Below are 18,287 nucleotides of genomic sequence, written 5' to 3'. Positions count from 1 at the left end.
AAAATATAAAATCAAGTTCCTATCAAGAAAAAAATAGATCTAATCTTAACGCTAAAACTTCCCTTTCATTTAATGTACAGTTAAGGGAATGAATTGTAAACGAATCAGTTTAGCTTGCTGTAGTTTCTTAGAATTTTCCCTCTATTATGGCCCGCGGCATAGGAAGAATCACTGGCAGTAGTCGGTGGCGCCATCTGTTATGACCTTTGGTAATTATGGCTTTGTATGTTTATATTTGAAACTACAACTCGTCAAACGGACTTGAGGTTACATTCTAATCGCCTTATATGTGAGATGAGGGGTATATGCGTGTGCTGACAGCTTTAAATAACCGTCAAAGCAAGTCAGACACCATCGGGTTTTAAGAACACTACTCCCTAATTAGAAGCATTGCACCTTTCCCAGCGTATTTCAATCCCAGGAAGCCACAAATAACACAAAGAGGTTTACGAGCAAGTCAGATCCGACCCGTCGGTGCTGTTTTCGTAATAAATAGACAAAGAGTTCTTTTCTTTTTGTTTTTCTTCTTTTTTCCACCGAAAAATGACCATCAGGAATCCTCCGAAGCCAAATATTTCGATGAATAGAAACGATCCTCCTAAGACAGCAAACAACGTGGGATCGAAGCAAAACAGGACGTCTTCGGCCATTTTAGGAAAGTAAAGATGCTTCTCGTCATCTGCTGAAATAAAGAAAACCAAAAGTAAATGTGAGGGTCTTAACATAAAATTAAACCGTACATTTTTATCACAAAATATTTATTTGTAAATAACGTATTTAAGATTTCGCAGTGAAGAAGGCGGATGACAAGTGCCGCCATCTCCTGGTCCCTAACCCTAACACAGTATTTTTAATGTCTGAAAATGTGAAAATTTTTAATGTGTGGGTGGGTGTTCGACGGCCGATTTTCTTGAATTTAAAGGACGAAAAACCCAAGTTTCCGGGAGAAAAAAACCCGCTTGCCCATGCCATAGATCGACCAACTCGGGAAACGGTTGAAAAAAAGCCTTAGAAAATGTTCCTCTAGTCCGCGACTAGATTTGAACCTCGGTCTTTCTTCGTGCGGTCAAGCGTCGTGGAGTGTAAACGCTACTTCTACTGAGCTACACAACCGATTAGTTAGTGATAGCCAGCTATCTCTGATTGACTACCAATGGAGATTGAACTGCCCACTCAGTCTCCAAAAGTTAGATGGGACTAAAACGGCCTCGCCTACTCCCCATAAAGGAACAAAAAGGCATTAGCTGATTTTTTTTATTTAAGATTTTATCTTTTTTTTTTTCTTTTATATATTTTTCCTTTTAATTTTATTTCTCTTTCCTTCTTAGTCGTTTTTATCTCAAAAGATTCCTCCGAATCTTCGTGAAATTAAAATTCGACCACCGTATGTGGTTGAATGCCTTGACAAAAATTGATATATTAATTGAAGCAATTATTCCTGTTCAATTATCCTTGAATTGCACATGAAAGCAAACGAAAAGGCTTTTCTTTTAAAGCTGTTATTTTTCTTGTGAATCTCTTTGTGTGCCGCTATTTATCACAAGAAAGCCCAAGAGATTGACTAAACAGTCCTTTCGTAGCATCTCGAAAGCAGTTTTGTTTTAAAAGGTAAACAAGAAACACAATTAACAGAAAGGGAGTTTTATGCTCGAAACTTAAGACTTAAGCACATAATTAAAGAAACTCTCGAGAAAGAGAATGCGTGAAAACTAAGATGTGAATCTTGTTTTTACCACAAAAGACTCGAAAGTTGGATTTAATAGAATTTCTTTTGGAGACTCTTAAATGCAGAAATGGAAAAAAAAAAAGAACAAACGAAATGAAGGAGAGGAAGAAAATAGACAAAGGAAGACAGGAAGACAAATAGAGAAATGGAGACAGAAACACAAGTTAAATAGAAAGACTTAACAAACATATGAGCGAATATTTTCTGTTTCTGTCTTTCGTTGAAAGAAAGAAAGAAAGAAAAATAGAAACTAGATCCGATTAAACAAATATATAATAAAAGTAATCTGTGGATGCATCGATATTTGCTTCCGGATTATCTCCTCCCTTTTTTTTTTTCACCAAACATTTCGTTTTTTATTCATCAACCATTTCTCCTTATTAATAAGCTTAACTCGCAGTTTAGTCTCTCCTGTTGTCTAGTCCATGAACTTTATCCTATGATTGGACAGTCTGATTAGTTGTCTGTTTTTTTTTTTTTTTTTTTTTTCGACGAGCCTGCTAAGATAAAGTGGATGGACTGTGAATTGTTTGTCTTCTGTCTGGTTTGCATATTTCGTAGGAATAAAAACACAAAATACGATGGAGAATCTCGCCATCCCCGTATGAAACTACGTAAGTCTCCAGCAGATGAAAATCCTTGATAAAGGGTCTTTGTGTCTGGGAAATATCTGAGTCGAAATCCCGTCTAGAAATTCCATCAGCTATTTCTAACTAACTTGAACACCAAGGCATTTTGAGACCCTTCGTACAACAGCTTACAAAAAGGAAAGAAAGAAGAAATAAATAATGTAGCGTCGTACATTTTTGCAATTAATTAATATAATTTATTTTCTTTAGGAGTAGCAGTTTATTCCTACTTTACTTTTAACCCTGTAATTTAATATTTTATATAATGCGAAATATTTTTTATATAAATTCAAATATGGTTTTAAATGCTGCCGAGCATAATACTACAAGAGGATTATCAGCGGGCCTTTGTTGACGAATAATAATCCATTATTGGTAGTAATACATTATTATCAATAGAATTCGATAATAATAGGATTACCATAAAGATTATGTGTTGTTTCGGATTTTCTAAATTTCGAATGTTGCTTTTAAAAAAAAAGGCTTATCAACCTCTGTTTTATTATTATTATTATTATTATTATTATTATTATTATTATTATTATTGGAATGTTGATTTTTGAATACTTTTTATCTTTATCTCGAGTCGCGCACTCAACAATCGTAACCAGACAACAATAAAATCAATGACCATGTATTTGTATCCGAATTTGTATATTTCTGTCGCGCGCTCAACAATCATAACCAGACAACAATAAAATCAATGACCATGTATTTGTATCCGAATTTGTATATTTCTGTCGCGCGCTCAACAATCATAACCAGACAACAATAAAATCAATGACCATGTATTTGTATCCGAATTTGTATATTTCTGTCGCGCGCTCAACAATCATAACCAGACAACAATAAAATCAATGACCATGTATTTGTATCCGAATTTGTATGTTTCTGTCGTGCGCTCAACAATCATAACTAGACAACAATAAAATCAATAAGACTGGGTATTTGTATCCAAATTTGTGTGTTTCTATCAGAAGGGCATATAACTGAATTTTCAGATGCAAACTTGCCTATACGATCGCATGTTCCGGTTTATATCTGAAGGCTTGTTTTTTTTTCATTGAGTGAATCAAGCCAACTCATAGATTCCGATAGTACAAGAATTCGCTGACCTAAATTTCTTATCAAAGGATAAACAAGAAGCCAAAACAGTTTCCCGATGCCTATCAAATAATCTACTGTTTGTAGTCGCTGCGGTTGAAGAATTTCTATCTTTGACTCAAGTAGCTGGCATTTCAGAGCAAGATTTGTTATTTGCATCTTAGGATAAGGATTAGAAATAGTCCTATCGAAAGCTATAACATGAGTTAGAAGAGAATGTGTAAAAAAAAAAAATGTTTTAAGAAAACAGGAGATTCATAAGATGTATGATAAAGTAGTTGGATAATAAAAAAAGGGGAAAATTTTAGAAAGAGAGAGAAAGATTTAAAGAAAATTGAAGTATGACAAAAATCAAAATGGGTGAATTAAAAAAAAAATTAAAAGTGTATGTTAGAAAATTCTTTAAAGAGGTGAATATCGATGGAAAAATCACGTGATTAGGAAAATTTTTAAATAAAATTAAGAAAAAAATGAATTAAGAGTAGAAAAATGAGAATAAGTAACTATAAAAACTTTCTACGCAATTAATCACAATAAAGGAGCTAAATAAAAAATAAATAAATTATATAAATATATTTTGTTTCAGATGATCAGAAAAACCAAAAAAAAAAAAAAAGAGGCCTGCTGTCCGTGATTTTTTTAGAAACAAACAAACAATATGTAAATAAACATCAAAAACAGAACAAAGGGCCTTGCTCCAATAGAATCTTCAATCAAAAAAAAAAAAAAATCACTCAATACACATTAAACTCCGACCCTTAATTCCCACCCTTAAGGACGGAAAGAAACTCACCCACGGGACTAGGGGCAGTGACTGGGAAAGCATACGTCGCATCGGAAAGAGGTTTGGCGAGGCTAAAGTCCGCTGCTTGGATTCCGATGCTCTTGGAGAGCATCACGGTAGAGAGTATGTCAACATCGCTGTCCACCGCAATCTGACGTTTCTTGCGGCCAAAAGAGGACACAGTTTCCATGTCATCGTCCCTTCTTCCGGTAGGAATCTGACACAAAACCTATAAAGAGACAAAAATTACGATTAATACATTTTTTAAAAAAAGTTCGTGAATTAATTTGAATTAACTACCTTAAACGAATCGTCTGCCTTTTGTAACTTATTTCTGTTTTAAAACAGCACCGAAAAGGGTCGGTTTATGACAACCAGCAGACAAAATCGATCATTCATTTCCAAAAATCAACAGTGTTTCGGGGAAATGCGCCACTGGTGCCACCTACCGGTTTACAGCTTTCCAGACACGTCTCCACTTCGGCTTCCAACTCGAGAACACTGCTGCCGGTGAAAGTAAATGCCTCCAGATAACCCTCGAGGGACTTGCTCTGTGGACTGATTGTACGCACTTCCCTCATCATTTTCACTTCTACAGGGCACCTGCAAACGAAACACACACGAGCTTGTTATGTTCTCGTGCTACACGTGATAGCCATGCGTGCTTTCCATTAAAATATGGCACTTTGATAAATAAATAAATAAACTAAAAAAAAAAAGGAATTTCAGGAATGAAATCTGAAAAATAAATGGATCTTTTCCATTAAAATATCCTCAAATTAAATCATTCGGAATTTTTGAAACATAAGAAATATTCACAGATGAATATTAAGCAAGTCAGTTCATTAAGAAGTGAATTCACTTTCGAAACTCTTGTGACATCGTTTGGAATTTGTCGGTGTCTCCTGAGAATTTTTGGTGATTTGCAGTCGAACAATAAAAAGAAACGTGCATTTGTCAACGAATTCCACGTTAGAAAGAAGTTCTATTATTGGATTAACGAATTAGAACTGTCTAATAGTTTTTTTTTTTTAAAGTCACCGAATGTGATATTAAATTATTTAGTTGAATTGTTCATCCTGTTCATTACTTCTTTGTCAAGTCACGAGTTCGCATTGTTTGGTCAAAAGAATGTTGATTACTTCATTTTATCATTATCTCGAGTCGCGCGCTCAACAATTATAACAAGCACGCAGATGTTTTAATTGTTGCAGTCAACCAGTTGACGTGTTTGTGTCAGTTTCAGTGTACTGTACTGCATTCTTATTAAATTAACGAAAAAAACATCCATTTTTATGAAATTGACAAATGTAGATTTTTAATTGTTGCAATCAATCAGTTATATTTGTTGTCGGTTTCACAATACTGTACTGCATTCTTATGAAATTAACAAAATAAAACAATTTTTATGAAATTGACAAATGCAGATTTTTAATTATTGCAATCAGCCATCATGTTTGTTGTTAGTTGCACAATACTGCATTCTTATGAAATTAACGAAAAAACACCAATATTTATAAAATCGACAACTGCAGATTTTAATTGTTGTAAGTTTCACGATAATGCATTCTTACGAAATTAACGAAAAAAAAATTACAAATTTTATGAAATTTAAATTGACAAATGCAGATTTTTAAATTATTGCAATCAACCAGTTATGTTTGTTGTCAGTTTCACAAAACTACATTCTTATGAAATTAACGAGAGGAAAAAAATCGATTTTATGAAATAGACAGTGAAATTTCCTCTTTTTTTTTTTTTTATTGATGACTAAGTGTGGAATTTAGGTGAAAAAATAACCAACAATGCATTTATAAAAAGAGGATCATTAAACCGTCAATAAAAAAAATAAATTTTCACACCTTTCAGTACACTCTTCGTAACGGATATGAATCATTCTCTGCGCGCAGGATACTTTTTTTATTCTACACCAATCAGGCAAATCGCACACGTAGAAATTATTACAGCCTATTCCACGAAGGCAATTAACCAAAGTCTGTGATTTGTAGTTCCTCCTAGCAAGATTGCTACCTGCAAAACACAACTAAGAGTGTGCAAGAAAGCCATTGACCACTGTTGCTTGTCATGTGTCACTTGACTGCACGGGAAAGTATTAATAGAAAGATACCGGCAGGAAGCCATTGAAAGAAAAGTAGTATAATTTTCTTGTTTCGATGCCTGAGAAAGAGGAGGTTGGTTCATCCACTTCCAACGGAAGCTGCTCATCAATTTTCTGTTCTTATCCTTTCAAAAGCGATAAAAGTAGGGATGATATTATCATTATCAGTCATAAACCTTCTTGCAACATTAAAGCCGTACCGAAAAAGTCGAATTTTTTTTTTTTTTTTTTTTTTTTTTTTTTTTTTTTTCCCCACTCATATTAGCCTTTCTGCCATTTACGGCCTATGACCGATATTTTATTGTATGATATATGGGTGGAGAATTCATTTTCGATTCATTCCAACCTATGTTTTGAATACTTGAGTATATGTTGAGGATGGGAAAGCGTCTGGGTTTGTGTCTCGAGAATCGTCTAATGAATACTTAGATCTTTTTACTTAATCGTCAAAATGGTAACCTGTCCTGATTTGCAAACGACTCCTACCTTCTAGGTAGACATAATCATATCCTCCTTTTTTTCCCCGAGATTATTAAGGTAGTACGGGAGTATAGGGGCGTATCAAAAAAACACGCAGACGTTACCATGAATATCACGCAAAGGCTTTTATTATTATATTTTCCACTACCAAGAATCCAATCATCTAATCTGGAATTTATCTAACGTAGGTATTTCTAAGTAAAATCTGAAAAATAGAACGCTTATTAATTCAGTGAGGCAATCATTTGAAGCGAAATTGACTGTTTGAGAATCAGTAACCCTTCTTAATATTTTAATATAAAGAATAGTTCTTGATTCTCGATAATAAATTCGGAATAATAATAAGAAATACCCGAAAGATATTAATTAATTGTCCTTTTGATTTACCAAAAGTGTATTTTGACATTTAAAAAATGTCTCGGCAGCTAATATGATTGAATCGGTGAAGACTGTTTAAACTGTAACAATTACCAACTTCTAAGGATTTCAACAATTGGTTTTGCATTGTGTAAATCGTTAATTTCTAACTGTAATTGTTGTATTCTGCAATTATTATTATTATGATCTCTCGCTATAGCAATTAAAAATTGGTGTTTTAATACCAAACAATCCAGAAATTCGATTCTTAATAAAATCATTACACATAAGGATTCCTCGCCCAAGATAATTTCATTAACGTGATGTTGATTTTAAAAAATCATATTAGGGATAAATTTGGCATGAAATTTGACTCAAAAAAAACAATTATAAGCCTACTCTCTTTAGATTATCTTTTAAATGAATATTTAAAGGATAATCTAAAGCCTGACTGTTTTATCTAAATTCAGAGCTGTAGGAGTGAGTATTTAATAATAATAATAATAATAATAATAATAATAATAATAATAATAATAATAATAATAATAAATTGGTACTTTTTTTCACGGGATATTTTACTGCATAATAATCGCTATTTTTAATCAGGGAGAACTGGATTATTGAATAAATGATATATTAAAAAATAATGAAAAATAAAAGAAAATAATTACCAGAATCCAATTATTACGTAAATTTCTTTCATGTTCAATAACTTTAATCCTAACTTTATCGATAATTATCAGAAGTAAATGATTCTTTAGTAATCTAAAAACATGACAAATAAGTTATAGAACTAAAGTTCAAGAATATATGAATGATAAATTCCTTCTTTCTTACAATAACCAAACATTTTGCCACTCAGTAGGACTGCACAAATTCTCTTTTTCTCTCTCTCTCTTTACATTTAAAATATATTCTGTCTGTAATGCACCTTATAATACAAAACGCATTTTTTATTTTTGCTCTATTTGCATGTTTTACTCTTTTTGTGGCGGATGGGGGACTACCTAGTAAAACCTTTTTTTTTTTTTTTTTTGCGCTAACGTGATCTCAACCATCAAGGAATGATCATTCAATCGACCAACATTGAAGTAGAAGTAAATGACTTATCCATTTTATTCTTAGATAGGAAAATATATTTCATATTTGAAATTTTCTACAGTTTATTAAAAATGAGTGGCATATATCTTCTGTCTATCGAATAAAAAGAAAGTTAATTTTTTTTAACTTTTTTTTTTTTTTTTTTTTTTTGTCAAGGGCGACAAATAGACCACAGTCGACTCCTCCTTAGGAATTATACCTGAGGGGGGTGAAGGAAGAAAGAAAGCATAGATAGAAGATTAAATCTGCTTGCCTTCTCACTTTTTTTTTTCAGTTTCCCAGAAACTTTCTTCTTCAGTTAATTCTTACTTAGAACGTCACCTTTGTGCCTCTCCTTATCCTGAAGGGATGTTGTAGATCCTCCTCTCTTGAAAGAAATAAAAACCTGTTATTAACAGCCGATTCCAAGATCTCAATTAGTGAAAAGTCTTCTTCGATATCGGTTGATTTTCTTTTTTCTTAAAATAATCCTTATTATCCCATCTAGACGATTTTTTAAAAAGATGAGATTTGAGAAACCAGAAGCCCGGTTATTTCTGAGATGAATAAGAAAAAGTTAAGAAAAAAATTCTTCTGCTTACAGAATCTCAAAGAAGCTTTACATGCCAGAGGTAATGACATTTTAATTCTTCTTTTTCCTTTTGGTAATAAATTATTACCAGCCTATATCATGAGTAGAAAGCAATATTTTTATCGTAGACCAATATCGCGTGTGTTTTATAATTAAAAGCACTCCAGAGAATTCGGGATCTAAAATGAAGAAAGAGAAATATTAAAAATTCTATCAATAATTTTCTCAAACGTTAGTCTTTATGTATATTGATAATGGCTTCATTAAAATTTCCAACAGCATGGAAAGGATATTTCACCGGATGCCTTTCTAGTTTCGGAAAATGAGACGATGAATTCACTTAGCAATATTATCATTTTAATATAATATCAATCATCTTGTGCATGCTTCTCTCTACACAAAACTGAAAAATGCAAGTTTTCATTGCAATTTTATTTTTTACTCCCACCGTGAGGTAGATTAAGAATTTTTTTTAATTAATTAAATTTTTTTTTTTTTTTTTTTCATAGTTGGAAACCGGGTTTGAGACCAAACATGGAAATTTTAAGTCACTTCACGCCCTCAATAAGGATACTTAACTGAGTAAGGATACTTAACTTTTCTAGTTTTGGAAAATACGACTATGAATTCATTAGCAATATTGTAATTTTAATATAATATCAATCATCTTGTGCATGCTTCTCTCTACACAAAACTTAAAAATGCCCATTAAAACATAGAGCCATCTACTGGTTAAGAGAAGAATTACCCAATATCTTTTTTTTATTTTTTATGTAGCTTCCATTCAAGAAAGGTTAGCATTATAATTTTATCGTTTACTCCACCTTGAAGTGGACTAAGAATTTTTTTAATTAATTTCATATATATATATATATATATATATATACTGTATATATATATATATATATTAGGATAACCAAATTATTTTATAAACTTCGTTATTTTAACTCCTAATCCCAAGTATGCAAACAATTAAATTTGCGCCTGAAACAAAGTTCAAGTCTAAAGATGGTACAACACCAGGGCAACTCATTGTAAAGGTGGGTAAAGCTCTGATCACTATTCTTAGTATTTTCCCATAATGTAAAGCACATCTCACTAGAAGGTGTATACTGCAATGCATTATGGGTGGGGTCACTGCATAGATCGCTTTCAACCTTTTTGGAGCTCTATTTAAGTAAAGACCTCTCTAAAAATTAGGACGATCCCTAGACCACTCCAACTCAGCGTTGTTCCACTCAGTGACAGACTCACTCCGTCACCGAGAAGAACTTCTCAGCGTTAGCGTTGGCTCTAAACAGTGTCAGGCTCACCTCACCACCAGGCAGAGCCATAATCTCAGAGGTGGCCCCACCCAGAGACAAAAACCTATCCCCGAGCAGAGCCTCTCAAATACCATACCATACCAAGGTTGTAGTAATACGGAACCTTATCAACTTTACCTATAGAAGTTACAACAAGGTGTTTTTATTTTTAATAAAAATCTCTGAAGAAGATATAGATGGAATAAATTTTTTAACTTGAGGATATTGTATATTAGGATAACCAAGTTATTTTATAAATTTGGTTATTTTAACTCCTAATCACAAGTATGCAAATAATTAAGTTTGCGCCTGAAACAAAATTTAAGTCTAAAGATGGTACAACACCATCTTGAACTTTGTTTGCACATACTTGTGATTAGGAGTTAAAATAACGAAGTTTATAAAATAACTTGGTTATCCTAATATACAATATCCCCAAGTTAAAAAATTTATTACATCTATATATGTATATACTTTTTTTTTCCATAGTTGGAAATCGGGTTTGAGACCAAACATGGAAATTTTAAGCCACTTCAGACCCTCAATAAGCGGGGAAAGCCATCGCATGCCGGGCAAGGAGATTCATGTCTAACCTAAAGACAATGGCTAACATCCATGTTCACACCGGGACTCGAACACGCAGCCTCTTGGATAGAAAGCGGATAGCTAACCTCTGGGCCAACATATGTCATTTAATTAGCCTCTGAAAAAAAAAAAAAAAAAAATTCAAAAAAAAAAAATAATAACACTCGTCAAAGCACTGCGCCATCATTTATAGTTGAAGAGGGTCCGTGTCATCTAATTATATCTTCCTAACTCAACCATCCCTAAACGTAAATTATTGCTGGGACAGGAATTTTAATTCCATTGCAACAGTCTGCTATAGCCGGTTCTTTTAATTATCTGCAGCAGCGTTGGAAAATATATTACACTCGACCAAAGAATTACGTTCTTTCAATTCAGCTATTTTACTCGAGTGGCACTTTTTTACAGAGAGCACTTGACTTTTAATCGAGTTGTTGTTTGTTTCCCATAATTCACAGCGCCATCGTTGCCTAGGAGGCGTGATTATCACCGTAATGTACTGCATTGATATGATAGGAGCTCTGTGAAGATAATACGCTGTGGATTATGGGATAGAAACAACAAACACGTAGCTTACTTGGGAAGATAGTTCACTCAAAAAAAATTGCTTTTTTCAAGCAACTGGAAAAATAATTAAATGAAAAATTTAAAAACAAAAATAAATGTTAACAACAGAAATGACGCGTTTTTAGTAAAATTATTAAATTATTGGATAGTATAATAATTATATAATATTTTCTAATGTTATATAATATATATTTTATATATAATATAGTTATTATATATAAAATGATCATAGGTATATACGTAACCACAATAGTCCTATCAATTTAAATGCATTTTACTACCAAAGTTTACTATTTTTTTATAAATTTTATCGTTTTATTTGTAAATATCATTATTTGGTTCGATATGGTTTTATTATTCATAGATAATTATTTTTAATTTGTACAGTAAATGGCATTATATTGTCTGCGTAGTCTTATATTGTCTCCATAATGCTACACCACTAGAAGAAAGACCGTAATGGGATTTCTACACACACACACACACACGCACACACAGCGGAGTTTCTTAAATCGATCCCTTAAAATAATCCACCAGTTATGGTTTTTGGGTTTACGAATACGAGATGGAAGCAAGTTCGCTTTAATCTCGCGCCCCATATCTTTGAAATCACCGGTAGGCCTGAACTCAACATCCAACTGAAGTCCGCCTGCTTCGTTTAGGAGTACCTTTTTTTTTTTTTTTTTTTTTTATGGATTTATTTATATTATTTTAGCATTGGATTGGGAATGGTAATAAAAATAAATAAATAAATAAAATGAAGCTATCCTTAGAAGCATCTACCTTAAAGTGCAAAAATGGCGCTTTTGTATAAATCCGATGAGTGTTTCGAAGTTAAAGCGCGTAATTGCAATGTCGGCTTATGTACGTAGAGATATAATCTTCCTTCGTTTACTTTTGCTACTGGAAAACGGTCTCTCCTTTGAGTTACAAATTACCAAGTTACCAAAGTCATTGCTAACTACTATTATACAGTAAATTACATTCATTCACTGAGAAATCATTACCATCAGCTCGAATCACTTAGCCATATTTTGCTTGTTAAAATACACCAAACATATTGTCTTCTTTTAATAAATTCCATCCACCTAGGCAGAATTGGAAAATATATATATATATATAATTCGACATCTTTTTCCTGTTGAAAAACTGACGTCCGTCATGAAAATTCCGTCGAAAAATCCTGAAAAAACTTGCATTTGTACGGACGTATATAACGAATCCGATCGCTGCTGTGTGTTCAAGCCAAGTTGAACACGATCGGAGCAATTGAAGTACGGTCGACTCGCCTATTTCGGCCTTGACGATGTAACTTATTGTTGCCATGTAAACATGGCTGTATATCACATCAGTTGTAAACCAATAAACAAACTTATATTATGTCAGTCATGAAAATCTTATTGGATCAGTAATCTTTTTTGTATCATAAATTTATTTTGTTTTTCATTTTATATTTTCAACAATCGCGGCTAGTGTCCAATTAACTATTTCCAATATCTAGTATTGTTAATCCACTGTGATTTTTCATTTATGTTTTTTTTTTTTTTTTTTTTGGAAATTTCATTTAAGAAAATTCAACTAACTATATTTATTCCCTATTTTTCAACAGCATTTGTTTCCTTTTTTATTTATTTATTTTTTATTTTTTTATTTTTTTGTTTGGTGCGCGTGTAAGACAAATATGTAGTTTTCCCTCTACCTTCCACAGAAGCACAGTCAGTAATTGGTATAACTTTGAGGCAGAAAAAAAAAATATAAATAAAATAAAAGGAGTCTCGCTATCAGCTAATCACATTTCTGTGAGCAGACGCGTGACAATCATCCAACACGAGCTAAGGAATCTCGTGCAACAGTGATTATGTCAATTTCTTGCAAGCGCACAACAATCAAATGAAACTCTTCTTTTTTTTGCAGATATCCGTGACGTCATTATGTTATAAATTGCATTTCTCTTTTATAATAGTACGCTGTAATTTTCCATTCTCTTATTCACTAGTTACTTGAAAGTTCGCAGTTGCGAGATTATAATCACCTGCACGTTACTTTCATAAATTTACTGAAAATGGTTTCTGAATGGAAAGGTTTAAACAGAGCTGAATATTTAACGATTTGGTTAATAGCTAATATCTCTTTGAGGATTTTTTATTTTCCTATATTGCACTATTTGCTATAATAAAAAATGCTATATTAAGACATGAAACGAATAGCAAGAAAATGAATAAATATTTTAAAATGAAGAACGAATGAAATTTATGAATTTATTTAACTTTCCAAAAAGAAAACTTTTTAGTTTCTTCAAACTCCCAGTGGTCCATCAAGTAGATTGCGACATCACTTAAGATTTTTTATGAAAGAATGAAATATTGGTAGTTTTAAAATAATTAAATTATTTATAAATAAATGTATCACCATTTTATGAATCTTAAAGTCGTATTATGTGATATATTGCTCAGTTTATTTCAAAAAGTGAATATATTTTTATATTTTATGAGCAACTCGTGTTAAATTCTGCCTTTATAACACTTTTCTGAGGCCGAGCAAAGGCATATAGACCTCAGAAGATGTAAAGCTCAATTAAAATTTTATTAAGAATTTTTTATCATCCCATTTAACAGTGCAGAAGAATAGCTTATAACGGTTGCGAGAGGTCGCCTGCATCACAAATATTACGTCAGCATAATTTCAATATTTCTTCTTGGGTTGGGATAGGTGATTACTTGCAATGACGCTCATTAGGTATATGTACATCACGTGATGCTGCGCACCTTACCAAATTAATGTTTTATTATTAGTAGTTGGACTTTAGATTTCTACTTTTAAAAATTTATTTTGACTTCGATACGTTTTTTTTTTCTAATTAAATATCTGTTTTGACTTTTATATCTTTAATTTCGCCTTAATTATTACAAATGAATTGCTATTCAACAAAATTTAATCCAAGAGGAAAATAATTATCATTTGTTATTTAAAATTCTTGAATAATAAATAAACCTTATTCAAAAAAAAAAAAAAAAAAAGCGGCATGAGTGGGGGGGGGGGACCCAACTATTTATTGATCAACTGACAATTGCTATCTGTGTGGTCTTTTTCGTAGATTAGCGGAGCCAATCTGAAATATAACCCATTAACTATCCAGCAAATCTAAACAAAAAAAAATTGTAATGATAGACTATTACGCCATGGTATTGGTTGTAACTTCTCAAAATGAATGGGTATTTTTATTCTATTGCTTTCTAATAATTCGTTTGCTTCCAATGGGCTATGTTATTGTAAGAAAAAAAAAATATTATGCCTTCAAGGAAATCTATGCTAGGCGTGGCTCTTCTAAGGAAACTTAGACATAATATCTCAATCTAATCTTCCTTGCCCAATGATAGAGAGAACATAAGAGAGAGAATTACATACATTAAAACCAAAAATGTAGAAAACAGGCTGATGTAAAGGACCAGTTTGACAAACTGTCGTTAAAAAGAAGATCATACAAGCCAAGGACAAGCCACAAGTTTTTATTGTAGGGAAAAGCAACGGGGTGGGATAAATAGATTAGGGTTCAATATCCTAAACCTGAATACAGTGGCATATTATTTCATTCGTCTTCTCATATAAAGAAGATTATTTGAGTACTCGCTGCCAGATAATTTCCTTAAATTAACTATTCTTTCATTAAATTGTCTTTCTCATTTGAATTGTAAATAGGAACACAAACCTACAAATTCGTATGCAATGTAAATGACTAACTTCCAACACAGAAAAATTTTAACCAGTTAGCGCCATCTAGCGTTTAATTTGAATAACAGGCTCGGCTGCAGTAGCTGTGAATTATGAAGGAACTTGGTGATAGTATAATAAGATGTAAATGACACATAATTAACACTAAACAGAGAATTATGAATGATGATGCAGTTATTTTTCCACAAATTGCCTAAGATGATAATACGGTATAATTAACCAGGAGACGTTGATTGATGAATGAATCCAGCATTAATTTTAACCCAACGTAAATGAAGGGAAGGTGTGTGTGTGTGTGTGTGAGAGAGAGAGAGAGAGAGACGACCTATTTTGCGACAAGACCCAACTAGCAAGGAGCATGCAACGGTCTGGAAGATAAGGAAATTCTCATGAGGATTAGTATTTTTTTTTAATCTAAAAATATCTTTTCGAAAAGAAATATTCGTGTGGCTTTTCTAGATAGCATTAAAGGGATTGCCTGTGGTTTTAAATAAAGAGGCTGTATATTAATTAGTAGCTCGTGTGCTAGAAATGACCACAAATAAGCCTAAGCAAATCTGTGAGGATGTTTATGATGGGATGTATTCAAGATATGTGGGATGAATATTGGGGTTGGGCTACTCTTATGATGAGGATCAATTTAATATGCCAACGGTCTTATTTAGCCTCACTAGTCTGTAATTTTCAGTGTAGCAAAAGACGCTTAGGGATATCCGCATGATTACTTTATCATTTATCATTAAGAATCGTAGCTAATTATAAGAGCCTTTTAAACTGTGGTAACTTCTCAGAAACACGCTATAAACAGTTAAACTGTGTTACAAAAAAATTATCTTTCCTTTTCAAATGAGTTATCATAAGTTACATTTTAAAAATATTACTGCAAAATAAGTTATATTTTATTGAAAAAAGAGTCCCAGTATAATTCTCTTTTAAAAGGTTACTCTTGCGATTAAAGGTAACTTCACTCACTGTAAAAGGTAACAGTTTGAACTTCTTTTTACGGTGCTACAGAAAAATAAATTGCCTAAGATGATAATAGAATATATTACATCCCATTATCATTTCAGGCGTGTGTTACATGTACTGTAAAAAAAAAAGGAATTAAAATCATTTTTTATCCTAATCGGATAGATATGGTAACATGATCAAAAAAGATACGCAGGTTTGTAGTCATGATCGCTGTCTTAGGATTATACGAACTTAAATAACTTCGTATGGGTTTCCTCTGGTGCCTAACAGATGCGAGTCTAAATAGAAAATTTTGCCATTTTTAAAACCTTTTATGTATTCTTCAATCATGACGAAAATGATCATTTCCCGAATCCATCTGCGCATAGCTGACGAAATATTATACGGTGCTGAAGAACGCGCTAAATTGAGGTCCGTGAAAAGCATGTTAGCATCATCGTGACAATGCACCTGCTCATTCTATTCTCTCTCTATGAACTGATTGCTCACAGAAAGTCAATCGCTAACATTCACTTCCCGTTGTTCAGAGTATCTCATGGCATAGTTCCTAGTATACGAGTAACACTGTAAATAATTCCCAAACTTTTAGTTGTCACATAGAAAGTGCTTCAAAATATAAAAATATTTCTTGCATGATCTTGCGTACCAGTATTCCTAGCCATGTGTTCTAATTTATGAAGAAAAGTGGAGAATTAAGTCTCTTAGAACAGTGGAGTGCAACATGGTGAAATAAATTAACTTACCCAAAAGTATACATTGATTAGGTTAATCTGTTATACAGTCACCAGTGCGCGGCTTAGATAAGAATCTTATTATCAATCAGTGTTAGCAATTACGTAGAAGATGAATTATGATAAGCGTCCTCTTCAACAGACAGATCATCGGTCTACTGCAGCATTATCAACTCATAGTGTCTGTTTATCTATTCCACGCAGCAAAACTGAACGGGATATTTAAATAATAATCTGATGTTGCTCTAAAAGAGTACAAGTATGATGTGGCATACTGATCAATTGCACTTTTTTTTTTTTTTTTCAATGTTTTCGTATTCGGGAATGAAACTTTGTAAATGTAAGACATGTGTAGATTTTACTTAGCGATTCCAAGACTATTCAGTTGTCAAGTGTTGTATTCTCATGATCTTTCTGGTTTAATTTAGAAATTTTCTAAGTTTAGAAAAATTTGGATATGAAATATAAAGATATATATTTTTAATAAAGTTATCTAAAATAAAGAAATTTAGCGACTTTTTAATAATTATATTTATACACCTATCAGTAGTTCGCTTGTGAAAAATATAAATTACTGCCATGCAAGTAATTTCTTAGGAACCACGTGTGGTAACCTATCCTCCCTCAATTTCTGTGTCGTGACCAATAGAGGTGACCAAAATGGACGCTGAGTTTCGCTTTCTCGGGTTTCTTCCAGAATTTTGCTTCCGGTAAGAGGGGGGAAACCCCTAGAGAGCATTTTGAGTCTCTGGGGAGGGTGTTCTGTCGGTGGAATATGAGCGGTTCTGCTCGGTGGTGGGGGAGCCAACGCTGAGATGGACGGTCTTTCGGCCACTATGGAGTGGTCAAGGGATCCTAATTTTTAGAGTTGCCCTTTACTTTAATAGTGTCGTAAGAGGCGACTAAAATGGGACGTTGAGTTTCGAGAGTTTCGCTCTCTTAGGTTTCTTCCGGAATTTTGCTCCCGGTGAAGGGGGTGAGGCTTATATTTCGGGGGGTTTAGCCTGAGAGAGCATTTTGAATCTCTGGGGAGGGCTTTGTCGGTGAATGCTTTTCCCTGGAATATGAGCGGTTCTGCTCAGTGGTGGGGGAGCCCGTCACTGAGTGGTACCAACGCTGAGTTGGACAATCTTTCGGCCACTCGTAGGGAGTGGTCCGGAAGGTCGTCTTAATTTTTAGAGGGATTTACTTAAACATCGCCCCACTGTAGCCCATGCATGTGGTACGAGGCGACTAAAATGGATACCTAGGCTCGGCTATTGCTGTTACCCTCCTGCCATGATCAGAGCTTATAGATCTATATTACCCCATCCATACATTTTCTTCTACAGATAACGGGGAATATGAAAAGCATTCTTGCTTCATCAATCTAGCCAAAAAAAAAAAAAAAATATATTAGGATTTCGCAATATTTTTAAAGATTTGTGTAGTTCAGTTTTTTTTGGGGGGCACTAGCGGAACTACCGATAGGAGTTTGATAAGTTTATCAGTGATTTGGGATCAATCAGAGTTTTTTTGGATAGGTAAC

General features: G+C 33.1%; 1 protein-coding gene across 1 annotated transcript in view; it reads right to left on the bottom strand.

Moving 5' to 3' along the window:
* Nucleotides 1–446: 446 nt before the first annotated feature.
* The window catches only part of LOC150096757 (uncharacterized), a 131,078-nt gene continuing 113,237 nt past the window's right edge, over nucleotides 447–18,287 (bottom strand). The window contains exons 12-14 of the mRNA XM_090408700.1: nucleotides 4,693–4,846; nucleotides 4,253–4,472; nucleotides 447–682 (exon numbers count right to left, since the gene is read on the bottom strand). Coding sequence (XP_090264826.1) covers nucleotides 447–682; nucleotides 4,253–4,472; nucleotides 4,693–4,846 — 610 coding nt within the window. The remainder of the gene's footprint in view (nucleotides 683–4,252; nucleotides 4,473–4,692; nucleotides 4,847–18,287) is intronic.

Source organism: Typopeltis vanoorti, chromosome 18 (assembly GCF_054136105.1).
Source record: "Typopeltis vanoorti isolate ZY-2024b chromosome 18, IOZ_Tvanoo_1.0, whole genome shotgun sequence".
Classification (NCBI taxonomy): Eukaryota; Metazoa; Arthropoda; class Arachnida; order Uropygi; family Thelyphonidae; genus Typopeltis; species Typopeltis vanoorti.
The sequence above is the reverse complement of the archived record's forward strand: the minus strand, read 5'-3'. Positions and strand labels throughout refer to the sequence as shown.